The sequence below is a fragment of the Equus przewalskii genome, chromosome 1, assembly GCF_037783145.1.
Source record: "Equus przewalskii isolate Varuska chromosome 1, EquPr2, whole genome shotgun sequence".
In the NCBI taxonomy this organism is placed as follows: domain Eukaryota; kingdom Metazoa; phylum Chordata; class Mammalia; order Perissodactyla; family Equidae; genus Equus; species Equus przewalskii.
Window position 1 is genome coordinate 38968275 of NC_091831.1, and position 27044 is coordinate 38995318.

Here is a 27044-nt window from a genome sequence, read left to right on the forward strand (position 1 = left end):
TGAAAAAGGAGCACAGGCAATTCAGTGGGGAAAGGATAGTCTTTGCAGCAAATAGTGTTGGAATAACATCCATGTGCAAAAACAAAACAAAACAAAAAACAAGAATCTAGACACAGGCCTTACACTTTTCACAAAAATTAACTTAAAATGGATCATAGACCTAAATGTAAATGCAAAACTATAAAACTTCTAGGAGATAACATAGGATATTATCAAAGTGACCTTTGGTTTAGTTATAAGTTTTTAGATCCAATACCAAGAGCACCATCCATTAAAGAAAAATATTGACCAGTTGGACTTCATTAAAATTAAAAACCTCTGCTTTTTGAAAGACACTGTTGAGAAAATGAAAAGACAAGCCACAAGCTGGGAGAAAATATATGCAAAATAAATATCTGATGAAGGACTTGTATCCAGAATACACAAAGAATTCTTTAGGCTTAACCAGAAAACAAAAACCCAACTAAAAGATGGGCAAAAGATATGAACAGTCACCTCACCAAAGAAGATATGCAAATAGCAAATAAACATATGAAAAGATGCTCAATATCATATGTTATTAGGGAAACGCAAATTAAAACAACAATGACCTATCACTGCACATCTATTAGAATGGCTAAAGTCCAAAACACTGACAACACAACACCAAATACTGATGAGGAGGTGGAGCAACAGGAGCTCTAATTGATTGCTGGTGGGAATGCAAAATGGTGCAGCCACTTTGGAAGACAATGTGGCAGTTTCTTATAAAACTAAACATAGGCTTATCATACAATCCAGTGATTTTTAGTTTTTTGAGGAATCTTCATAATGTTTTCCATAGTGGCTGCACCATTTTGCATTCCCACCAGCAGTGTATGAGAGTTCCCTTTTCTCCACAACCTCTCCAACATTTGTTATTTTTTGTCTTGGTGATTATAGCCATTCTAATGGGTATAAGGTGATATCTTAGTGTAGTTTTAATTTGCCTTTCCTTGATGATTAGTGATGTTGAACATCTTTTCAAGTGCCTACTGGCCATCTGTATATCTTCTTTGGAAAAATGTCTGTTCATCTCCTCTGCCCGTGTTTTGATTGGGTTGTTTGCTTATTTTGTTGTTCAGTTGTGTGCGTTCTTTATATATTATGGAGATTAACCCCTTTTCAGGTATATGATTTGCAAATATTTTCTTCCAGTTGGTGGGTTGTCATTTCGTTTTGATCCTGGTTTCCTTTGTCTTGCAGAAGCTCTTTGGTCTGATGAAGTCCCACTTGTTTATTTTTTCTTTTGTTTCCCTTGTCCAAGTAGATATGTATTCAAAAAGATCCTTCTAAGATTGATGTCAAAGAGTGTACTGCCTATATTTTCTTCTATGGGTTTTATGATTTTAGGTCTTACCTTCAAGTCTTTGATCCATTTTGAGTTAATTTTTGTGTATGTCAAAAGATAACAGTCTACTTTCATTCTTTTGCATGGGGCTGACAGTTTTCCTAACACCATTTATTGAAGAGACTTTCCTTTCTCTATTGTATATTCTTAGCTCCTTTGTCAAAGATGGAGATTCAACTTTTGAGCAGGAAGTATCTTTGCCATCAGGCAAGTTTTGAGAAAGGGTTTTTTGACATTCCAATGATTGTTTAACCTTACAGGTGGGTCAAATTTCAGGGTCCTGTGGGGGAAGAGAGAAATTTGGTCAAATTAAATTTACAGGCATTTTGTTCTCATTGATCAGTAGGGACAAATAGTTCAGCTAATCATTTATGAGAGACAGAATGGGAATTTGGAGGGTCTGTTTTTGGCCTTGTCAAAGGGAAACAAGGGAGCCATGGCGAGTCTTATCTAAGTAATATGGGAATGTTTGTTAAATATGCAGTTTAACAAAAGACCACAAGAGAAATTGAAGTAGAGAAATTTATTACTCACAAGTCCTGGAGGAAGTACACTGCATGCCTCAAGGAGCCACAAGGGGAGGTCAAGGCAGGGCGCAGGTAGAGAGAGGCAGGACCTGGGGTACATGCCTTTACTAGGGTCAGTGGGTGGAGTGCTTAGGGGTTCCTGGGCTAAGGCCCTATTGGTGAATTCAAACCAAAAAGAGGAGGGTGGGGGATTGTTAAGCTCCACAGGGGTCTTATATAAGGGAGGAATGGCAGAAGGGGAAGGCCCTGGGAGGTGGGGGAGATTGTTATCACAAAGGCTCTTGGGGAAGTCATATCAAGAACTTACTTTTGCTTGTGACTCTACAGGCTGCTATCTAGGGCATGCACTTGCATGAGGGGGCTAATGTTAGTTTAAGGTCCCCCTCAGGCTGCTTGAACAAAAAAAATGGATACTGAGGCAGTGATACCATAGAGTAGCTTAGCTAAACTGTTGACATTCCCAGACACAAAAGTGGTAGGTAGTGGTGGGTGGGTAGATTTTTTTGACCTTAGCTGTTTTCCAGGAGCACAGGGCTCAGGTAAAGTTCAGCATTGTCAACATCTCTCCAAATTTCAGGGGCTTGGTGCTGCCATTACAGCATCTCATTTCAATTACCTCTGGCCTTTCTGGGCTTCCAGGTGTTCATGGAGACAGGATGACACCACACTAGGCTGTGAAGCCTTAGAAAAAATTATTGATATTTTGACAGGTTGAATTTAATGTCAACAAATTCATTCCATTGCGTTTGAATACCAGCTGAAAGCGATTAGCTCTGCCATTGACTTTTCAACACTATGTGAAACTTCCCTCCTCAGGATGCTCCAATTGCTATAATAGATCACATCCTATGAAAAGTAACAGTGCTGTCAGGAGAAATTAACTTGAGGGAAGGAGCCCTGTCCCACCTCTCACCATTTTTTCCAAGTTGGTCGATTACAATTTGGAAGCAACTGCTCCTTTCCTCAAGGAGAAAATAGTAAAATAAACATTTCTAGTTTCATTCTCCTCTTAAAATTGTTACCGAACCAGGTTTGTTTTGCCCTCCACGTGATTATGCCGATCACTGAGCTGATGAGTTTGCAAAGAGAAAAGATTTAATCATAAGGCAGCTTAGTGAAGAGGCAGGAGAATCAGTCTCACATCTGCCTCCCTGAAAATGGGGACTCAAGGATATTTGTGGGATAGGGGCAAGGTGGTCTGAAGTGTGGCAATAGATGATTGGAGCTATAGGAGAGGAAGAGAATTCCTCTACTCTCTCTAGGTCCTTCTGGCTGGGCTATGAATTAAATTCACATGAGAAAGAAGGACAGGAGAAAATCAAACAAAGCTTTATAACATGTATACATGGGAGAACCCCAGGAAACTGGGTAACTCGCCAAAATGGCTGACCTGCCCACTTAAATATCATCTTCAGCTAAAGACAAAGGAGGATATTAGGGGTGGTGGTTTGGGACTTCAGGGGGGTGGAAGGCAATTTATATAGAGATGCAAATGTAAATGGGACAACTACAGACAATGTGACCTGAGAGACATGTTTTTACATTACATTACAGTTATCTTTTGGTATTAGCTCCTTTCTACAATAGGCCCTTCTATTTTTTTTTTTAAAGATTGGCACCTGAGCTAACAACTGTTGCCAATCTTCTTTGTTTTTTTTCTTCCCAAAGACCCCCAGTACATAGTTGTATATTTTAGTTGTGAGTGCCTCTGGTTGTGCTTTGTGGGAGGCCACCTCAGCATGCCTGATGAGTGGTACCATGTCTGCACCCATCATCCAAACCAGTGAAACCCTGGGCTGCTGAAGCAGAGTGCATGAACATAATGACTCAGTCATGGGGCTGGCCCCACGGCCCTTCTATTTTAAATGCTTTTAGGCAGTTAGGGGAGCAGTCAAAGTTTCTTTCAGAGTCTTTTGTTCTTAAAAATAATCAAGCCAAAGAGACACATTTCGGTGTGGCCAATTCTGATCCCCCACAGAGGTAGGGAGAAGTGAGGTAATTGATGATCTGCACAAGCAGAGTCCTGCTTCATGGCTCTTCATGGGACGCATGTTCACAAAATGACAGTGTTCCCGTGATCTGAGGGTGGAGTTTTTAGCTCCTTGACATCAAAGGGTCATTTATCAGTCATCTTCTCAGGCCCAGTTGATGAGTTGGTAATCTCAACTGGCTTGAACTAGACAAGGAGTCAACTCTCAGTTCCTTAAAAACTTGATTACCCCATCATTACCATGGTGACCCACACATCATCAGAGATGTTTTCTATAGAGTAGGCTTTAGTAATGCATTATATAACTACTTTTGCAAACGGACAACTAAGTATAGTTAAAGCAAGTTGGCTCCCAGAGATTATCTTTCTCAGTAAAGTCAGTATTAGGCATCGTCTTCTCTTTTTTTCTCACAAAGAGTTGTACCTTAGAGTTATCAACACCCCAAAGAAGAATGGATCAGGAGTAGATTTTGACTCAACTGCTCCTTTGTGCCCATTCTATCTGTGACACATTGGAGGGCATTGTAGGTTGAATTGTTCCCACCAAAAAGATTCTTTGAAGTCCTAATACCCTGGAAACTGTGAATGTGACCTTATTTGGAAATAGGGTCTTTGCAGATATAATCAAGTTAAGATGAAGTTATTGAGTGAGCACTAATCCAATATGACTGATGTCCTGTAAGAAGAGGAGAAGAAACACAGAATCAGACAGAGGGAAGATGATGTGAACATGCCCAGGGGAAAACACCATGTGAAGATAGAGGCTGAGACTGGCAGCTAAGAAGAGGTAAGGAAGGCTTCTACTCAGAATCTCAAAGGGAGCATGGCCCTCTTAACACCTTGGTTTCAGACTTCTGGCCTCCAGAACTGAGAGAGAATAAATTTCTACTGTTTTAAGCCACCTACTTTGTGGTACTATTTATGGCAGTTCTGGGAAATTAATCCAGAGGGCAAACATTGAATTAGGTAAAGATCATTCAGATTAGATGCTGTGACCTTGGGGAATCCTCAGTTTTGATTGGGAAATTGGGAAAGAACAAATTTAATTCTTTGTAAACAATCACTCCCAGTCTCACACATGCCATCTGATGCTTGTGCCAATTAGAAAAAGTTGTCCTTCTCTCTGAGTATATGCGGCCTTCACCAAGACACATACCTTGGTGAGGACAAACATCAGCTGGATTTTATTCTCATTCCTTACACCTTCAGACAGTGAATAATCTAAAAAATAATGCTTGGCTACCTTGCAGCCCAGCAGGAGAGATTTTCTTTTCTTTGAATATGGGTGATGCCAGCCCTGATATCAGTTCTCCTACATTAAACCCAGCATGTATGTGGTTAAAACCAAAGCACTCTTTCCCTGCTTACTCCCTGGCTCCCTGGCTCCAGAATCCACTATCTGCCATGGAGACCAACAGCCAAGGTCGCCCACCTGCAAATTCCCTTATCATCCTCCTTCCTATAAGCAGCCTCCCAAGGCTGAACACAGGCTGGTAGGAAAGCGCCCAAGGCCACAGGCTCCCCACTATCCCCAGAAACAGAAACATTCCTTGCAAACTTTAAAACCCCTGGCCTCCCATCTACTGGGGAGACAAGATGGAACGAGACAAATTTGAGGGCTCACTCTCATCTCCCAGCTGATATCATCTGAAATAGAAATCCTTTCCTTGCCATAAGCCTAGAGTTCCAGGTTTTATTTGGTCCCTCTTGTGTGGCAGGTAGGAAACCTATGTTTGTAGGTACCAACATGTGTGTGTCCTCCCTGACGTGTGTTGTCTTTTACCTTCTAGGTTTTGAGCCATAGGCATAATATGAGGTGAAATGTCACCAAAGAGCAATCTTTACTCTCTAAATATGATGCTAAGCACTTAAAATCCTCCAGGTTCCTATTCTTTTTCAAAACTGAGCAAACAAAGAGCAGTAAGATAGTTTGTTATAACTTTGTGACTGGGAAGCATCGAGTCAGAGAACCTGGTTGATGAGCCAATTACTTTCTAGCTGTATGACTTTAAGCAATTTACTCCAATTTCCAAATATTTCAGTTGTAAAATGACAATAATAGTAGCTATAATATTTCCTATTTATAAAACTATAGTGAGAATGCTGTGGTAATGCAACGATCAATGCAGAGTGAGCTAACTACCAAGCAGAATAAGAAATTAGTTATTAGCATTAATATTGGCATTATCATTTTTAGTGTGTGTATCTGTGTGTGAGAGAGAGAGACAGAGACCCAGGCACTCAGTGGATGGGGCAAAGGAGGATGCCCAGCAGCTGGCAGGTGCCAGGTGTTTCCCCACATGGTTTCCCACTTTAGCAATTTTTAGCACTGCTGGGCAAGAACAGCCCAATCTGCCTGTGGCCTTGTAGGCTCTGGGAACAGGACACCTTAACGTGGGCTTCAGTCCAGAGAGCCTTCCTCAGGCCTCTTCAAGTCAAGGGCTCTGGACACACCCAAGCTCAAGCCATTGAAAAGCCTCTTGAGCAGGCTGGCTACCAAGGCACTGGGCAGAGCCTGACTTTCTGGTCAACTCCTTGCATAGAGATAGAACTAACATGATTTCATAACCAGGAAGTCAGTAAATGAGAAAGGGAGCCTCTTGGCAGTGAATCTCTTTCACCGGTATCCCATCCCTCAAACACTGCCCTGCAGGGCATTTAATGGGACCCCTGTGACTGTGGCTTAGGCTGGTAACCAGGTCCTATTCTACCCGTCTCTTGGAGGAGCTAACAGGAAGCTGTCTCCATCCTCCATCATCCCTGCAATTCTCCCCATGGCAGTTAACAGGTGTTTGGTGGAAAGGGCATCCTGCAAAGGGGGTCCACTTTTCTCTCAGTTCTCCCTGTTCTGTTACTATATCAGATGAAAAGACTCTAGCAGGCCAGTATACTTGTGAGAAAAAAATATTTTATACAACTTACCAGCACAAAATAAAGCAGGAAAGAGAAGAATGTGTACCTTTTGGATAAAAATGTGTCTTAATCTTTGTTAGGTTTCATTTTTCCTAACATCTAATTAAAAGATAAATCTTATTTTAATGGTTATCATCACAATAAGACTCCAAGTCTTTGTTGCTTTCAAATAAAAATCAAACAGGGTTATCTTTTAAAATTCTTATCTTCTGCTCCCTACCTTTGAGTGATTCCATTTGGCCTGAATATATTTAAACTTACTTTCCCCATTATCTTGTCCTACCCAGCTCCACTCAAACTTCAGGCAGGATTTGTCTCGTTCACAGTTCTGTGAGCTTCTCCTGTGATGTGTTCGTTGGGTTAGATTATGACACAAATAAAATTACTTTTGCTCTTAAGACAGCTTTATTTTCTATTTAGGTCTATGCCTGTTAGGGAACAAGAGAACACTAATGGAAGAGTTAGAAAGCTTGCCTTTCTTAGGAAGTGTCTGCCTGGAAATTTGCATTCCAGAAAAATACTAGAATTTTAAAATGTGCTAGAAACAAAAGTCAGCAGTACCAAGAGCTTTACCTCATGGTTTCTGTGAGATACACAGTTGCTAAGCAGTGCTTGGTTCCAGCCGAGAGGCTCCTCCAGGTTTATCCAGTGCCTTTTGGTGCTTGTTAGGCAAGTGAGGGGCTTATATTCAAGGGTGGATTGCTTCCCCACATGAGTTGTTTCCTCACGTGAGTATAATAAAAATATATATATTTGGTCTTTGTCCTCGGTTCCTGGCACAGAGCTTCTAAAAACCCTTGGAATTTCCTGAGTGATAGGAGCATCTTTTGTTATTCATAACAAGCCCCTTTCAATCATACCTGAGTTTATTGCTAATGAGGTGACTCTTTTGGGGTTCCCTAGATAGCTTCAGGATGGGGGCTGGTTGCCAGAAAAACCAAGGCATGATTAGAGGGTTAGAACTTTCAGCCCCACCCCCCAACCTCTGGGGAGGGAGAGGGGCTGGAATGGCCACTGATTTAATCAATTGTGCCTACATAATATAAACCTCCATAAAAAACCCTAAACATGGGGTTCTGAGAGCTATTAGGTCAGTAAACAGGTCAAGGTGCTGGGAGGGTGGCATGCCAGGAGAAAGCATGGAATCTCTATACCATCCACCCTCCACACCTTGCCCTATGCATCTCTTCCATTTGACTATTCCTGAGTTATATTATTTTTTTTCCAGTAACTTTGTTGAGGTCATAATGATTTATAACATTGTATAATTTTGGGTATATATTATTATTTATCAATTTCTGAATACACTTCATCATGCTCACCCCCAGTAGTCTAATTTTTGTCCATCACCATACATATGTATGTATCCAGGTATTTGTTATCTTCCACATGTGAGTGAAATCATGCAGTGTTTTTCTTGCTCTGTCTGGCTTATTTCACGTTAACATCACACCCTCAAGTTCCATCCATGTTGTTGCAAATAGGATGATTCTGTCGTTTTTCATGGCTGAGTAGTGTTCTATTGTATATATGTATATACCACATCTTCTTTATCCTTTTATCTGTAGAAGGGCACTTGGGTTGCTTCCACATCTTGGCTATTGTGAATAATGCTGCAATGAACATAGGGGTGTGTAAATCTCTTTGGATCATTGATTTCAAGTTCTTTGGATCAATACCCAGTAGTGGGATAGCTGGATTGTATGGTATTTCTATTTTTAATTTTTTGAGAAATCTCCATACTGTTTTCCATAGTGACTGCACCAGTTTGCATTCCCACCAGCAGTGTATGAGTGTTCCCTTTTCTCCACATCCTCTTCATCCTGTTATATTCTTTATAATAAACTGGTAATAGTAAGTAAAGCATTTACCTGAGTTCTGTGAGTTGTTCTAGTGAATTACTGAAACTGAGGGAGGGGTTGTTGGAACTCTTGAATTTGTAGCCAAGTCAGACAGAAGTGTGGGTAACCTGGGGACCTGGTACTTGTGACTGGCGTCTGAAGAGAGGGCAGTATTATAGGACTGTGTCCTTAAACCTCTGGAGACTGATGCTAACTCTGGGTAGTTAGTGTCAGAATAGAACTGAATTGTTGTACGACCAGTTGGTATTCAGAGAATTGAAGAATTGTAGAGTTGGTCAGAATTGGTTCGTATGAGAGGGAAAACCCCATAACAACTGTGCAAATATCAAAACTGGAAAAGGAAACAAAAATCTGGCAGGGAGATGCCAGTTGGAAGGAAATGAAACTTTAACTATGAGGGATGTCTTTGTTCTGATGAAGAGACTCTGAGAAGGAAATTATGAGCAGCAGCTTTTTCATGCTACCGCTCTGTGGGGTCAAGGTGGTCTATGGAGGAGGACTGGAACTTAGAACCTGAGAATATGCAGCACTATGGAGGACCAGACCTATAGGCAGGTGCCCTGTGCAAATAGGCTGTGTGACGAGTAATTTGCTTTCACCCCTCTGGGCCTCATTACTCATGACTATAACAAAAGAGATAGGTTAAGGAAAATTTCATGTTCTTTTAAAGTTTAAAATTCCATGAATGTGTAACCTGGAATATGGAACTGTGTTTATAGCCACTACTCTGAAAGACCTTGCTTTGGTAACTTCATGTCCCTATACCCTTTTCCCTCCATCAAGAGAATGGTAGACACCTCCACCTTCTTCCTAATGCACAGAAGAGAGAATACCTGTAGAAACACCTTGTGCTGTTGTATAAAATATGACCCTGCCTTCATACACTTTTTCTTATTCTCCAGTATTTTCTAGTCAAGAATAGCCAAACTGTTCTCATTCATCAGGAAAACTTCAGTCCTCCAATGGCCCACTGATTTTCATCTCTGCCTGACAACACTGGTTGGGCCTTGGCTCCTTAACCTGTTGATATAAGTTATCTAACATACACCAGTTCCCACCAGACTCTTGAGCCTTTTCTTTACTCTTCTGTTAAAGATCACACCAATAACCCTAAACCTCTTTGTGTTCAGAAGCTTTAAATATAATTAAAGTACCTATTCGATGTTTTGAACAAAAAATGCTGGTTATTTTTATCAAATCAATTAATATTTTCATTTTTAATCAAAGATTTTTCCTCTGCATTTAAACAGTTGTGATATAATCTGCAGATACTGAATACTTTGACTTGCTTGAAAAATATGACAGGAAAATTTCCCAAATCTCCAAATTCCATTCTATCACAAAAGTTATTATGTACATGATGAAAAGTAGAGAGACTAATTCAATTGGGGCCTGAGCTGGGAGCTAGGCTCACTTTAGTAATGACTTCTTAGATTGATTGTTGTCTGTCCAGCTGCCTCCTCTACAAATTCATGTAGATTTCTAGTAAGCTCTGAATAGGTCTTTATGAAAAATGAGACTTTGTGCTCTGATCAGAGTTGATCAAACTAGTGATGAAAATCTATGTTCCGTCCCTGGGGAATTTGGAATTAAGATCTAGGCACTTCAACTCAAGTAGGTTCTCCTTAGAGATACACATCTGTGCAGAAAAGAGTTAACATAGCAGGCCTGAGACTATCTTTAGAGAAGCCTGCTTGCAAGGTTAGTTCTTGGCTGCCCTCTGGGAACTTAAATTTCAGTTCTCACCATTCTCTGATAAAAATGGCTCACTGTGCCTAAACTGTGCAAACATTGTGGTTAATGCTGACATCCTGCTTTCCTTCTAAGAGTCTGGAATTTTGGTACATACTAGGTAGAGGGTGCCTACATGAAAAGCCCCCATGAAAAACCTTGAATATTGAGTCTCTAATGAGCTGTCCTGTTAGACAAAAATGTGTTGTCACAATTTGATGCTGGAGGAATTAAGTACATTCTGTGTGACTCCTTTGGGACAGGAGTTTTGGAAACTTGTGCCTAGTTTTCTTTGGAGTTTTCCCCATGTCTTTTCCCTTGTTGATTTTGCTTTATATCCTTTTGCTATTGGAGAGGTTCAGAGTATCCCACCCCAAAATATGCCATACTGGCATAAAGATTATTTTGAGCTGAAAGCAATTGAGAAGAATCAGACACAAGAAAAGGTCTTTGCCTTCCCATTTCCTGTACTAGGAAGGGGATGATAATCTTATTACCAGAGATGAGATGGGACCCTAAAAGAGTCTATACAAACAAACCTTGCTAAAGCAGCCCTTATCTTCCGTTATTTCCCCTCTCTGTTTACCTTCTCACGGTTTGCCACCCTTAAGAACATAAAGCCCTTTTCCTTTGTCTCATTACTTCTCTACATATTTATTCCTCTTTTGTTAAGATGTTATAGAAGGGTACCAAAATATGCTGCCCTAAAATATGCATTTTTGGCTTATGGATTATTTTGAGCTAAAGGCAATTGAAAGCCAGAGGACTCAGGAAAAGTTATCTCCTTCTAATTGCCTAAAAATAGAGCGTCTGCAAACCAGGAAGAGAGCAATTCCCAGATGACTCTCATCACCTGAGAGACTCTTATTTGCACACCAAGACAACCCTCATTTGCCATACCCTTCTTCCCCTCACCTTCCCACAACTGTGCCTCCCCTGCCAAGAAGCCCAAACCCCTTTTCAGTTGTTTAGCGTATGTTGGTATATGAGCCTCAATCATCTGGCCACCTCTGGGAGTCACATTTTTCTTTGTGAACTCTTGTGTATATATACATAATTTAAACTATTTTTTTCTTATTGATGTATCTCTTATTAGTTTGATTTACAGGCCCAGCCATTGAACATAAGAAGATAGAGGGGAAAAGATTTTTCCTCCCCTGCACTGTATAAACCAAAGTTCTAACCACCTCTTTGAGTTACACATCACCGAGTTTTCCCCTGTGTATGTGTGATGCACATGTTAATAAACTTCTATTTGTTTTTCCCTTGCTAAACCTCTGTCAGTCTAATTTGCAGGGCCCAGCCAGAGAACCTGGGAGGGGAGATGAAAAAGATTTATTTTCCTCCCTTATACTATAATGCTTCTTACTGATGATTCTTACCACATGCTGAGTCTGTGTGTCCTTTAAGCAAATTAGCAAACTTGAGAGTGGTCTTGGGTCCCCCCATCCACATGCTTGAAGTACCCTGGTTCACTGAAATATGGTGAAAGCGTTATTTGGGAAAAGGAACGATGAAGGGGCAGGGGATGACAAACGTTTGGTGCCTGGTGGCTATGGAGTCATTCGTGGTATGCAACAGGAGCTGAGCTACTACTGTCTGCTGGTAAGAGGTAAAAGTTAGTTCAGAAATTTGAAACTGATAGGTGCAACCCCAAGAGAGTCGGCTTGTGGACTTTCTGGCTGCTTTTGGCCCAGCCAGCTAGAGTGAAGGGAAAAGCTGTGCAGCCAAAGCAACGCCTTTGGTTTTTATTCTCTCTTCCCAGTGGGAGGAGAAAGCGCTGAAACATTCTTAGAGTTGAGCTTAGATGGACCTAAAATATTAAAAGTTCCTATTGCTCTTTCTTCTAAGTACAAGAAAAAAAAGGCTAACTCAGTTCTCTGGGGAAAAGTAAAAGAAAAAACCCTGGGTCTAGTCATTTCTTCAGCCTGGCTGCTGGCACTGCTATAATAGCCTCCTCCATCCCCCTCTTGCATCCCAGCCCAGATCTCCCCAGACAGCTGACGTTAACCCTATAAGTGCTGAATTTACTGAGAGGAGTGTCAGTAAATTTGCAGTGAGGAAGAAAAAAGAGAAATGGCTTTGTATTTTGTGGCTATAGCATTTGGATATATGATGAAAATTAATGTAAAGTTATATACTTATAATTTCAGAAACGCTAGTGGGATCATTTCAATTAGGTAAAGCTGCCAAATAAAAGAAAAAAAAAGTGTTAGCAAGACATACTTTTCATGTTTTTTGCCCTTTGGGCAGGGGTTGGAATTCAAATTTTTTAAGTATTAGAAACAGAACGTCTCCATAACTAGTGATTTTTGCTATGAGGCTTATCTTTTGGAGTCTCCAGCAAAAGGGAGATAGCATAAAAAGAGAGGCAATCTCCAGACTGAGATACACTTTTGGAGTTAGAAAGAGCAGTTTTTAGTTGCTAATGAATCCTTGTGAAGTCAGATGTCTGGCATTTAGAGGCTGATGCCCCATGTGCATATTTTTGAGTGGGTCAATTAGGACGCTAAGACTGAAAAGACAAAAAGGGCTTAGGAAAGCCTTGCTTGTCCCTGGGCTTTGGACCACAGCTATCTGGCCCTGCACTGTGTTGGCTTTGTTGCTGCCTGAGAAAAAGCAGCTGACCCTTTTGGAAGCTGGAATTCACAGATCCTCATTGTCTGGCCTTGACTCTAAACTGAAACCTGGGGCTGTCTGCTGTTGGGCTGTTTTGACCTTACCTTGTGCTTTGCTGACCTGAAAGTGGGCATAGGCTCAAGAAGCAGAAGTCAGGCTGGGGAACCTCCGCCCATTTAGGATGCCCCTCTGTGGGGTCCTAAATTATAAAAACACCATGGACGCTGGCTGGACTTTTTGAGTCACATACGAATGTGTACAGGAAAGGGCTTTTCTCTGATTGGACCATCTGATATTCAGCTGCTGTTCAGTTCTATATTTTTGATTGTGGAGGAGGAAAAAAATCTTTCTCCTCTACTCATCTTAGGTTCATTGGCTGGGGCTCTGCCAGTACGACTGCTAAAAAAATAGATTAACAACAGTAAAGCAAACAGAAGTTCATTGACATGTGCGTCATGCATAGTCATAGGAGTTCCCAATGATGAGTAACTCAAAGGGGTGGTTAGAATTTGGGCTTATAAAGCATCTTAACAAAAGAACAATACATTTGTAGAGACGTGACAAGACAAGGTAAGGGACTTTGAGCTTGGAGGGGTGGCAAGTTGTGGGAAGGCAAATATTTGGGGGAAACTAATGGAAGATAAGGGCTAGTTAATAAAGTTTGTTTGTGTAGACTTTTTCCAGGGCCATCTCATCTCGAATAATATAATTGTTATCCCCTTGCTGGTACAGGAAGTGGGGGGAGGGACAGCTTCACAAGTGGAATTTGTGTTCTGCTTTCAGGCAGATGGGGAAGGATAGAGCACTCATACTGCGTCTGCTTTGTCTCAGTTGCCTTCAACTGAAAATAATCATTATGCCAAAGTGGCATATATTGGAGCAGCATACTCTGAACCTTACATGATATAGTGGCTAATTGCATTCCTGACTAGTGATTCCTGTTGAAAGCTGCCAGTTGGGGAAGGACACATCACAGGGAATGTGACCCGTCCACCCGCTCCAGACAGACTAGACTCTTTTTTTTTTATTGAGTTCACATCATTGTGAATTTCAGTTGTACGTTATTTCTTGGCTGTCACCATATAAGTGCTCCCGTTCACCCCTTGTGCCCACCCGCATTCCCCTGGTAACCACTGAACTGTTTTCTTTGTATGTGTGTTTGTCTATCCTACACATATGAGTGAAATCATATGGTGTTTGTCTGTCTCAGTCTAGCTTATTTTGCTTAACATAATACTCTCCAGTCCTATCCATGTTGTTGCAAATAGGATGATTTTGTCTTTTTTAATGACTGAGTAGTATGCCATTGTATATATATACTACAGCTTCTTTATCCAATCATCAGTCTATGGGCACTTGGATTGCAGTTAGGCAAGAGAAAGGAATAAAAAAATCCAAATAGGAAATGAAGAAGTGAAACTCTCACTGTTTGCAGATGGCATGATCTTATATATAGAAAACCCTAAAGAATCCATTGGAAAACTATTAGAAATAATTAACAACTACAGTAAAGTTGCAGGGTACAAAATCAACTTACAAAATCAGTTGCATTTCTATACTCTTATAACGAACTTATAGAAAGAGAACGGAAGAATACAATTCCGTCTACAATCACAACCAAAAGAATAAAATACGTAGGAATAAATTTAACCAAGAAAGTGAAGGACTTATACAATGAAAAGTATAAGATGTTATTGAAAGAAATAGCTGATGACAGAAAGAGATTCCACACACATGGATTGGAAGAATAAACATAATTAAAAGGTCAATACTAACTGCCCAAAGCAATCTACAGATTCAGTGCAATCCCAATCAGAATCCCAGTGACATTCTTCATGGAAATAGAAGAAAGAATCCTAAAATTCATATGGGGCAACCAAAGACCCCAAATTGCTAAAGCAATACTGAAAAAAAAGAACAAAGCTGGAGGCATCACAATCCCTAACTTCAATATATAACACAAAGCCATAGTAATCAAAGCAGCACGATAGTGGTACAAAAAGAGGCACGCAGATCAATGGAACAGAACTGAAAGCCCAGAAATAAAACTGCACATCAACAGGCTAATCTTCAACAAAGGTGCCTAGAACATGTAATGGAGAAAAGATAGTCTCTTCAATACATGGTGTGGGGAAATCTGGACAACCACTTGCAAAAGAATGAAAGTAGAGCATTATCTAACGCCATACACAAGAATAAACTCAAAATGGATCAAAGACTTGATGATAAGTCCTGAAACCATAAAACTACTGGAAGAAAATATAGGTAGTACACTCTTTGACATCAAACTTAAAAGGATCTTTTTGAATACTATGTCTTCTCAGACAAGGGAAACAAAAGAAAAAATAAACAAGCGGGAGTTCATCAGACTGAAGAGCTCCTGCAAAGCAAAAGAAAGTAGGATCAAAACAAAAAGACACCCCACCAATTGGGAGAAAATATTTGCAAATCATATATCCAACAAGTGGTTAATCTCCATAATATATAAGGAACTCCACAACTGAACAAGAAAAAAACAAACAGCCCGATCAAAAAACGGGCAGAGGATATGAGCAGACATTTTCCCAAAGGAGATATACAGATGGCCAATAAGCACATGAAAAGATGTTCAACATCACTAATCGTCAGGGAAATGAAAATCAAAAAACTACACTACAATACCGCCTAACACCCATTAAAATGGCTATAATTACTAAGACTAAAAATAACAAATGTTGGAGAGGGTATGGAGAAAAGGGAACCCTCATACACTGCTGGTGGGAATGCAAACTGGTGCAGCCACTATGGAAAACAATATGAAGATTCCTCAAAACACTAAAAATAGAATTACCATATGACCCAGCTATCCTACTACTGGGTATCTCCGAACAACTTGAAATCAACAGTCCAAAGTGACCTATGTACCCCTATGTTCATTTCAGCACTATTCACAATAGGCAAGACATGGAAGCAATCCAAGTGCCCATCGACTGATGATTGGATAAAGAAGATGTAGTATATATATATACAATGGCATACTACTCAGTCATTAAAAAAGACAAAATCATCCTATTTGCAACAACACAGATGGACCTGGAGGGTATTCTGCTAAGCAAAATAAACCAGACTGAGAAAGACAAACACCATATGTTTTCACTCATATGTGGAATTTAAACAAACACATGGACAAAGAAAACAGTTCAGTGGTTACCAGGGGAAGGGGGGTGGAGGGTGGGGGATGAGCACAAGGGGTGAAGGGGTGCCCTTATATGGTGATGGACAAGAAATAATGTACAACTGAAATTTCACAATGATGTAAACTATCATGAACTCAATAAAAAACAAATCATAATACCTGCGCTGGACCCCATGCCAATTACATCAGTGTCTGGGGTGGGACCTACAGATCAGTGTTTTGTTTTTTTAACTTCTCAGGTGATTCCAATGTGCAGCCAAGTTTGAGGAACAATGTGGTAGACCTTACTACTCAAAATGTAGACAGAAGAACAGCAACATCATTATAACGTAGGAGTCTGTTTAAAGTGCAGAATCTCAGGCCCTTTGTGAGATCTACAGAATCAGAATCTGCCTTTTAACAAGATTTCCAAGTGATGTGCATGTGGGTTAAAGTTTGAGAAGTGCTGTGGTAGACTGTGTTTCCCAAAGAATTGTTCTGTTTATAAGCAGCTCTTGTCGGCTGATTTCTACAAACAGGTTAGTTAAAGCAAATGATCTTTTCTATGACTCACTGTCTGAATGGCCCCTGAATGTGAGAGTTTTCCGAATTATGTGGCAAATGTTGGAGTTATTATGTACTTTAAGTTAAAAGAACAGGGCGCCATCTACAGTTCATAGTGAGGTTCCAGGTAAAGGCCTCGGGGAAGGGGAAAGGGAGGGAAAGGGAGTTGAACCTGAAAATCCAACTTCGCAGTGCAAAGGGCTAAGGTACTCTGTGTGTGTGTCTGTGTGTTTATACACATGTGTCAGAGAGAGAGAAAGATTAATATTTTTGTTAGTTGGCAACTCTGATGGATTTTGAGGAGACTCTTCACATAATTGATGAGGAGGAATTTTGGGAAGAGATTCAATGCAATTCTGGGTTAATCTCATTCTACTTTAGTTTTGATGTGGCTCCAGAGTTGGGAGTCAGGCTGTCCTTTGAAGTAAGATCCTCCTCAAACCTGATTCTTCACTATTCTTGCTTATTCCTTCTGTTATTTCCCCTAACCTTTTTATTCAGAGCTTCCACATCACACACATATATAGTTTCCCTTAGGATTTCTACTTAGAAACGGAATGCATGGGATATAGATCAGACTAGGCCAGCCCACCAAAGGTATTATAGGCTGTAATAGTCATTTTCTTACCTGGCTGATCCTCAGAATGACTTTGGGTGCTCTACAAATATATACATTTCTAGGCTTCAGCCCTACAGCCTCTAATTTAGTAGGTCTGTGGTGGGACCTGGGAATTTGGTTTTTAAGAAGCTTCACCAGTGATTCTGATTTAGGGTTACGTTTGTGAACCACTGATACAGTGGACAGAGAGTGCACTGTAAATTAGGTCAGATCTGTTTAAAATCCTAGTCCTACCACTTAATGCCTTAGTAGCTTGTGATTTTGAGAACATTACTCAACTTCTCTGAGCCTAGCTCTATGCATTTGCAGTGTTGAGCTGGCTAAATAAGGTAACATGTTAAAGTGCCTAATCTAGTGAATGCAAAGCAGTTTTTCTATGGGTCTTTGCCATCACAAACATATACATGTGCAGGCTGACCACATGGGTAATCTGGGTTAGTCTGATGTCCAGATCATCCCATGCCCACGTTTATCATCTACCTTTGTTACACTGAATTTGGACTAGTCCTGTTAAGACCTGTGGACCTCACAGCAGCTAGTGAATAAGCTGGTGACGGCTTCTCCGGTCATTATTTCAGTCAACACAGCCATCTGTGGTACTTCAGACACGTTCATAGGCCATAATGCCTCTGGCTGTTCTACCGATTTTTTGAAGTTATCTCAAGTACAGTTGGTAGTAGTTGCTACAATGCGAGTATAACTTCTTCCCTTGCTCTGTCTTCTATATACCACCACCCTACTAGGCTGCCCTCCAGGATGTTGAGGAGGAAAGCAGATATCTGAAGGAAGAAGAGAACCAGACTGAGGAGACACAGCACCTAAAAATCCCAACACAAAAAGTTTACCTGGGGATTCAGTGTTAAGAATGACTCTGGCTCCTTTCTGAAATTCTTTACTTGCTACAGAGAAATGTATGGAGTGGGGGAAGAAGGCACTGATTTGAATCTACATACCCTTGGTGTTTTTGGCTGCCAGTATCCAATAGCAATTTTCTTGATAATTCCACCCCTGCACCTTGCAGTCCATATGCTTCCAGGGAAGTCCCCGTTCCTGGCTTTCAGGGCCAGCTATGTGTCTCAGACCTAACTAATGAGCATGATACCTTCCTCTCTGGCTATGATGACTGAATTGAGAATGGGCATGTAACCTGAGATGACCCTATGAGACCGCAAACCTGGAATTCCTCTATGGTTAGGGGAGGAGAAATGCTGTTTCACATGACATAGAGTGCATGTGGCAGTCATCTTAGGATCACAAGGGCAGGGCTTTCTCTGAATGGAGCCAAATTAATAAATCAGAGCTGAAAAGTAGAGAGAGTGGTTGTCTTAGTTACACTGCTTAAAAAGATTCAGTGTTGCTTAATCAAGTTGAAAACAAGATTCTTACTTTTCTGTTTTAAAGACAGCTTGGGTTTTCTATTATCTGTTCTGTTATTTGCAATGAATAGCACCTTACATACAATATTTCCTCAACAACTTCTTTAAGAGATCTGGTCATCTGAATTGAAGTGCTCAATGCTACCAAGCGACATAAAACACTTTCAAAAGCCAAATGCTCAGGTATAGGATGTCAAAGGCATACCTTAAAATGGCATGTGTGGAAAAACCTACACATAAGCAGATACTAAGTGGATAATTTGATTTTGGCTACATTAATAGAAGTATAGTTCATAGAAAAAAGAAGGGATCATTCTAACACAGTCCTAAAACCTCCCTTTAGGTATTAAGTTAAACTGAACACAAACCATTAGCAAAGGGTAAAGACCATTTGAAGAGAATTCAAATTAACCATGATGGGGAGGAGCTTCAATGTCTTACGGGAGTGAGTGAAAGAAAATGGCATGTTAAGCTTAAAGCAGTCTCAGGGCCACAGGGCAACTGTGTTCAAATATTTTAAGGCATGTGTACTGGACATGTGGTTTTTGGCTACTCAGCATCACTTGACTTCCATTAATAGCCACTGATATGTATTTGGTGACTCACTTATCCCTTCAAATTTATCTGAAATAGTGCTGCTCCTGGACTATTAAATTACATCAGCCATTACATTCCCATTTTTGCTTAGGTTAGTTTGAGCTGGGTTTTCTGCCGTTTGCATCAACAGTGCTAATACAAAATGTCACCTCTAAAAATGATTAGATCTCTGAGATTCTTGATGACAGTCAAATATGTGTAAACTTGATGTCAAAAATCTTCAGCTAAATGGAAGAAACAAATTTCTAAGAATAAGGACTATTTGAAGATGAAATTATCACTTAGGAAGATAATTCAAAACTCAGTGGGGTTTTTTTGCTGAGGAAGATGTGCCCTGAGCTAAGATCTGTTGCAAATCTCCCCCTATATTGTATGTGGGCCACCACCACAGCATGAACACCAACCAGTAATGTAGGTTCACATCCAGGAACCAAACCTGGGCCGCTGAAGCGGAGCACAGTGAACTTAACCACTAGGCCACAAGGGCTGGCCCTCAAACCTCAGTTTTGATGGTTAATTGATAAAGGTGAAATCTGAGGTCTTTTTTAAAACCAAAGTCTATGAAATTAACTCTAAATAGTTATAGATTTTAGGAAGGAAAGCACAATTATTGACCAAATTTAAAGTTGTTATAAACATATTAATTTTAGTTCATTTTACAGTTGCATTTTTCATATGCTGATTTTATACTTTCTTAGTATGTCATGACTTCTTTATATTTCAAGGTTTTAATATCTAGTGAAGTTTAAAGTCATTTAGTGGACCTTAAAGTCTAGTATTTAAATACAGAGGCTTATAGTTGTATCTTTGTTTTGCTATAACTGTATTTCATTGCATGCAGTCTCTACTTGGGAACATAATCTTAATTACAACATTATTCCTAATGGGGGATAATGACTTGCTGCAAAATAAAATATTTGCTGCAAAATGGGACAAATGCTTCTACTGATACTTCGACCTTCAGTCCTTTCTGAAATAGTTGAGTAAAGATCATTCTCTTCCCTGTTTTTCCTTGTTGAATACACAAATGAAATGAGCAAAATAAAAACAGCAGAGACTTAAGTAAAACAAACTTTTTCAAAAATTTAATTCATGAGATACATTACAGTATACACGGATGTCTGCCTATGTATAGAAAAAATATCGGGAAGGATACATAGAAAATTGTTAAAAAGTTTACCTTGGGGATGTAGAATGGGATATGGTGAGGGGAGTGCTCTCACCTTTAAATTTATATACTTCTGTATATTTAAAACTTTACAATGAGAATTCATTACTTTTATAATAGTTATAACCATAATATAAATTTTAAAAGTAAAAAAATAGTAACGAGAGGTAAAACACACACACATTCATACATAGTAGTTTTAAGAGCCACACTGGCAGTATGGAGAATTAAATCACATGGCACACCTTTCCCTTAATACTGTGGTGGTAAATATAATTGTGTAGTCTATAATCAAAGAAACATTAGAGAAGCGGCTTTTAGTAACATCCCAATTTAAAAAGTCCCCTGGGATAAGAGCCCTTAAGTAGTGACTCTTCAAGGTGGATATTAAAACTGAAAGCAAGGCTTAACTATTCCTGCAGGATCTACAGCAAAACATATCAATCTGAACGTTTCAGACAAAAGAAAAAGCTTCCAAGAAGTAACTCTGGAATACTCAAACAGTTAACCAAAGGCCAGATATTGTACGTATGACAACTCTACCCAGTTCAGACCCCAAACTAAATGCCTGAAATCTTGGCAATCCAGGGATATAAGTAGGGGGTATTTACTTTACCCATTTGCTTATCATCTCTCCACGTTTCTCAATTGGTCTGCTTTCTATGTCAATGATTTTAACATAAAATACTGCAATTTCAATTGGAAGGAATAAAATTAATGCCAACCAGATTTAGTTTAGGTTTATTCTTCTAGTTAAAAGAACCCGAGAAACTTGAGACTAACAATTTTTCATTATTCATTCTTTTCCTCATAATTATTTCTAGCTACTTAACAAACGAATATTTTGGGATATAATACTTCAGATTTCTCATGGGGCCCTAAAGTTCTGTATTTGAGGAAATTTTTTTTCTCATGCTCTAGTTTCTCTCCTTTATTGCCTTTTTTCTCATGCTCTAGTTTGTCTCCTTTTACTGAAGGACAAACTTTTTGTTAATATCAACTTTTTTCTTTCAACAAAAAGGATTCTTTAGGTGACAATCAGGTTGATGGTTAAATATCCTCATCAAAGTTAGAACATCTGTAACTGGAAGGTTCCATCTTTTGCAAGCTGCACAGTTAAGAGCTTAACTAATATAACTGTGTATTTCTGAAAGAGTGTTCTCGATGTAGGTTCAAATGCTTATATAGGATTATGCTCATTGCATAAATGAGTAATATGGGAACTTGACAAAATTGAATCAGAAAATTATTATAAATAGCAGAGATAAAAGGGTATAAAGTCATAACGGCCACAATATTTTTAAAAATTACAACAGCTGGAAGGTTGCTGTTTCTCAATGGCTTCTAGTATTTTAATTTAAAAAAATATAAAACAGCAAAAGATTCATCATAATATATATAAAGTATTTAGCATAATGCCTGGTACACAATGACCATTCAATGAAAATTGGCTCTGTAATGCACAACGGATTAAAACAATAAACAAAAATATAAGAACCCAAAAGGAAGAGAAAAGCTTAGAACTAATTTCCTAGAGTATGCATTTAAATGGAAGGTCGAAGCTCACAGAGAGCAGTAAGGAATTCTTCATTTTCTGGATCTATCTTTTGGGCCCTCTCATAGTACTCAGCAGCTTGCCTCTTTTCTCCCTCCAGCTTGTAAACAAACCCTAGGGCACTTAAACTCTGCACATCTGAAGCATTGTGACCAAGTCTCTTGGTAGCCAATTTCTTCAGAGCACTTGTCAGTTTGGTGCGCACGGATGACCTGTCTTTGACCTTTAAGGCTTCTAAATAATGGTGGATGGCAGTATTTTCTGATTTACGGTGAAATTCCTGAAAGCGGCCATAGTGGTAGTGGATCTGATGTTTGTGATCATCAGTTATGTTCTCCAGACGAAGGGCTTTCTGGAAAACCTCTTCAGCCTTGTTATACTGGCCTCCCTCAGCATACATGTTGGCCAGGTCTATGTAGGCAAACGCATACATAGAGTCTCGTTGCACAGCTGTTTCAAAATGAGATATAGCAGATGCAATCAGCTCATCAACTTTCAGTTTATCGTTTCCTTTAGGTCTATTGCAAGCGGCCTTCTTGATCTGGATCATTTGTGCCCTATAGCAAAGTCCCATTTGGTGATGCACGAAAGAAGAGGTTGGTGTCACCTCCAAGGCCTTTCTCAAAAGTTCAAGAGCTCTGTCCAAGGAATTTTTCCTCCTGTAGAATTTGGCTACATAACGAAGGACATATGGTTGGGATGATATTTGGTCCAGGATTTCTTCAATATACTTTTCCCCTTCAGCTTCTGCATGAACATCTTGAAGCTTCAGTGCCAGAAAAACCTTAACGTAGGTGTTATCTGGGTTCAGGGTAACAGCCTTCCTCAGAGGCCCCAGAGAAAAGCTCTTTATAGACTCTTCTCTATCAAAATCATCCAGCCGATACACTGTGATGGCATAGCCGATGTTAAATTCTGGATTGTCAGGTTCCGCTTCCAGAGCCTTCTCAAAAGCCACTTTAGCCTTATGGTAATACTTTCCTCCAAATTTCAAGAGTGCCCACCCTTTCTCACAGTCAATCTCAGGACACTCCAACTTGTAGTGGGAAGGACTGGACAATTTCTTGCAGACATTCCCTACCTTGTCTATATACATTTGAGCTTCTTTAAGCTGGTCCATGTGATAATACACCCAGGCATAGTTTCCCCAAGTAACCAGACTTCGTACTTCTTCTTTGTCTGAGTGTTCACGCTGGATTATTTCTTTTGCTTGTTCCAAGCACTCTAGGGCATCTTTATTTTGGCCTTTCAGGTGTTTCACATAGGCCAATAGGTTATAGAGAGTAAGCCTGGATTCTGTGGTAAGAAATTTAAGCTGTTGCCCAATTGTGTCTTCCACATCAAACAGAATGTCTTCCTTAAGTAAACTCCATGTAAAGTGACATTCTAACTCCAACAGAATGGCCTTCAAGGAGTCTTCAGGAATTTCACTGTCAAAGACAAACTCCTTTTTAGTTTTCAAAGAAATAAAGGAAATCATCAATTTTTAAACCTTAAATCCTGTTCTTTCCTTAACCACCAATTTTATCTTTTATTTGGTCTTACAGTTAAAGCAGTAGGCTCCTATAACTTTATACTAGTTTCCTCTGTGTACAGTTATGTCTCAGAAATATTCCATTAAATTTTCATTATTTATTCCAAAATCCATTCTGGAGGGATGACAGGGTTTTCTATGTTATAGGGTATGTATTTCCTTTTAGCAGTCACTAACCCACGAGTACCACTTCTTTTTAGAAAGGGGACTTTAAAATGTTTCATTAACTAGCCTTGAAAATTAAGAATGAATATATACACAGTCGATAATTAACATAAAATTCCATTTCTGTATTATGAGTAGTAAAGGGAGAAAAGAGTGATAAATGAGAAAAAGAAGTACATTGAAGAAGACAGAGAAACCACATGAATATATCATTTTTGCAAAGACATATAGAAAGAACAAAAAAAACCCAAAAGATAGAAAAAGAAAACCTCACAGAGAGAAAAGGCATAGAAACACATGAGAACAGGTATAGCAAGAGATAGGGAGAAGCGTTAAGTTTGAGACAGATAATAGGAGAGTTAACACAGATTTAGAAAAAATGAGGAAAAGGCAAAAAGAATCTTAGTAGGTTTTTTGTAAGTGCCATATCCTTCTGACCTCTGGAGCTGCAGGCAATAATAAAGGCTAATGCTTACTTATCTCCTCTTAATATTCACTTCAAGAGATATTTGTTGAGTTCCCTTTTTGGGAGGCATATTGTGATCTCTATAGGGCCCAGTGGAAACCCTGTTTCTGAAACTAGGGAGATGAAGGGGGAAGGAAGGGATAGGAATTATGTATTCATCACTGACAGCCTTTTATATGCAAGATCTTCTGAATAACCCTGGGGATGTAACTGTGAACAAGACACAGTCCTGCTTATACAAAGCCTATATTATACGTAAACAGTCAATTACAATTCAGCATTCCAAAAAAGTTCCATGGAAGTGGCCCAAGAAGGGGACACAGTCCAGTGTTGTGGACATCTGTGGCTTTTACTTGATGAGGATCCCTTCTTTTGGTTTTCCTTTGTGGAACAATCTCTCCCCCTACTCTCAGTCCATGTGATTTGAGACAGGCTGTCCACCCTTCACTCCAGTCTGCAGGAAGGCAAAAGATACTCCAGCCATTCCCCAGTCCTAGTGATTTATTCAGAGATAGTCCAATTAAAATATGATTTTGTTGAAATGGGACCTTGCTCAAACTATTTCTCTTCCCTCCCAAAATTTTAAGCTGGTAGAAAATATGTTTGGAGTTGCTGGCGGTTATCTTTCCAAACTCTTGGGGAGAACCTTCCTGAGAAAGAATGAAACATAGAGAAAGCAGACTTAGACAGGAAGAAAGATGGATTGCTCATGGAACCGACTAGATACCTCAACCCAGTCTTGCCTGGATCACCCTGTCCATCACTGGACTTCTATTTTCTTACACAAATAATCTCTCTTTCTCTCTTTTTGCTTAACCAGTTTGAATTGGGTTTGTACTGTCTGCAACTGACAAAGTCCTAATAATAGACCCAATTTTATTTGTTTGTTTTGCTGATGGTGGTGAGGCAGTCAGGAAAGGCTTTCTAAATCTATTACTGGCCATAATTAAGGGTCACAAGAAATATACAGAAAAAAATTACTTAAGGCTTCTCTCCAAGAGAGAATGCTCTAATTATGAGATGAACAGTGTACTGTGTGTGTATTTTCCTTTCTGCTGCAAACAGGAGCCCCCTCTCTGTATGTACAATATAAATATATATTTGGAAATTTATGGAAACTATATTAATATTTCTATCAAGAAACCTTTAGTGATCACCTCACTCATACTTGCCAGGCAATATTCTAGTTGTAGTGGATGGAAGAGTAAACAAGACAGAAAGGGGTCCTTTCTTTGTGGTAATTTCAATCTGCATGAGGAGGGAACAAAAGAAGTGGACAGAAAATAAACATGTAAACAAATCAATGGACAACATAATTCCAGACAATAAGTGTAAAGAAAAAAAAATACCAGAGTAATGGGATTAAATGGTGTTGGGTGGGGGTATTTTAGTTATCCTTGACAAGGAATAGCCCTTGTAGAAAGGGGCAATTGAAGGAAGATCTCAACAATGAAAGGAGGCATTCATAGAAGACCTGAGGGCAGAATGGTCTAAACCAGTGCTTCTCCACCAGGGTGGTTTTGCCCCCCAGGGAACATTTGGTAAAGTGTGGAGACAACGTGGTTGTCACCACTGGAGGAATGCTACTGGCATCTACTAGGTCAAAACCAGGCATGCTGTTAAATACCGTACAATACAGGTCAGCCCCCACAATGTCAATAGTGCTGAGGTTGAGAAACATTGGTTTGTGCTAGGGAACCAGTGAGCACAAAGGCCTCATGTGAGAACAAACTTGGAAAGTTCAGAGGAGAGAAACAAGAAAAGTATGGCTGAACGATAGTAAACAAAAAGGAGAGTAGCCGGAGATGAGGTGTAGTAGTAGGCAGGGCCAGATGATGCAGGGCTTGGAATATAAATTTTAGTCTAATTGCAAAGGGAAATCACTGGAGGCAGATTTCTAAGTAGGGAAATGATCATGATTGATCTAGGTTTTAAAAAATCCCTCTGGCTGCTCTGTGGAGACAGGATGATAAGGGCTCAAGAGAGGAAGTTGGGAAACTAGTGGGAAGCTATTTATTCAACAAATATTTATTGAGAGCCTACTATGTGCAGGGTACTGTTTAAGTATTAGGAATACAACAATGAACAAAACAGAAAAAAAAAATCCTGACACTCTGTAGCTTACATTCTAATACAGGGGTGGGGTATGCCATAAAAAGACCAAATAATAAATGAAAATATACAGTGTGTAAGATGATAATAAGTGCTAAGGAGAAAAATAAAGCAGGAGAGGGGAATGGGAGGCTGGCAGGGGGTCTGGGAGGTAACTAAAATTTAAATAGCTTGGGCAGAGCAAATGTCCCTGAAAGAGACATGAAAGCAGCTCTTGAAGAAATCCAGGGAGAGATGATACAAGCTTGTACTGAAGGGCTAGTGAGGACTGGATAGTTGTATTTTGGAGGCAGAGCTGACATGTCTTTCTGATGGATTGGGTGTGGGGAGGACCATGAGGGAAAGAGGGAATCAAGAATAATTCCTATGCTTTTGACTTCAGGAACTGAGTGGATATATCAAGAGGACTATTTGGAAATGTTACATTTGCGATCTGTATTGGACATTCAAGTGAAGATGACAAGTATGAAGTTGGATATTAATGAAGAAAATTCTGGAGATGAGGAGTGACACTAGAACTCAGGATATAAAACTGGAAGTCATCAGCATGCAGATTAACTTTAAAACCATGAGATCTAGAATGAAATTACCTTAGGAGTGAGTGCAAATGGAGGTCAAAAACTAAGCTGTAAGACATTACAGGTCAAGCAGAATAGAAGGACAGGAAAGGAGGCCAAGAAAGAATAATCAGTGAGGGAGCAGGAGAGCCGAGCAATCTGGTAT

The 27044-nt window shown here is 39.7% G+C and overlaps 2 protein-coding genes across 6 annotated transcripts in view; one reads left to right on the plus strand and one right to left on the minus strand.

Moving 5' to 3' along the window:
- LIPA (lipase A, lysosomal acid type) overlaps positions 1-27044 on the plus strand; it is a 277547-nt gene that overhangs the window by 50557 nt on the left and 199946 nt on the right. The window lies entirely within an intron of this gene.
- Positions 1-27044, minus strand: part of LOC103545869 (interferon-induced protein with tetratricopeptide repeats 5-like) — a 77956-nt gene that overhangs the window by 45201 nt on the left and 5711 nt on the right. For 2 of the 3 annotated variants that reach the window (XM_070561783.1, XM_070561761.1), the window contains one exon: positions 20385-23474. The exons of the other annotated variant lie outside the window; for it this stretch is intronic. In XM_070561783.1, coding sequence (XP_070417884.1) covers positions 22034-23164 — 1131 coding nt within the window. In that variant the 5' untranslated portion in view covers positions 23165-23474 and the 3' untranslated portion in view covers positions 20385-22033. Of the gene's footprint in view, positions 1-20384; positions 23475-27044 lie in introns of those variants that run through there. 3 annotated transcript variants of the gene reach the window in all.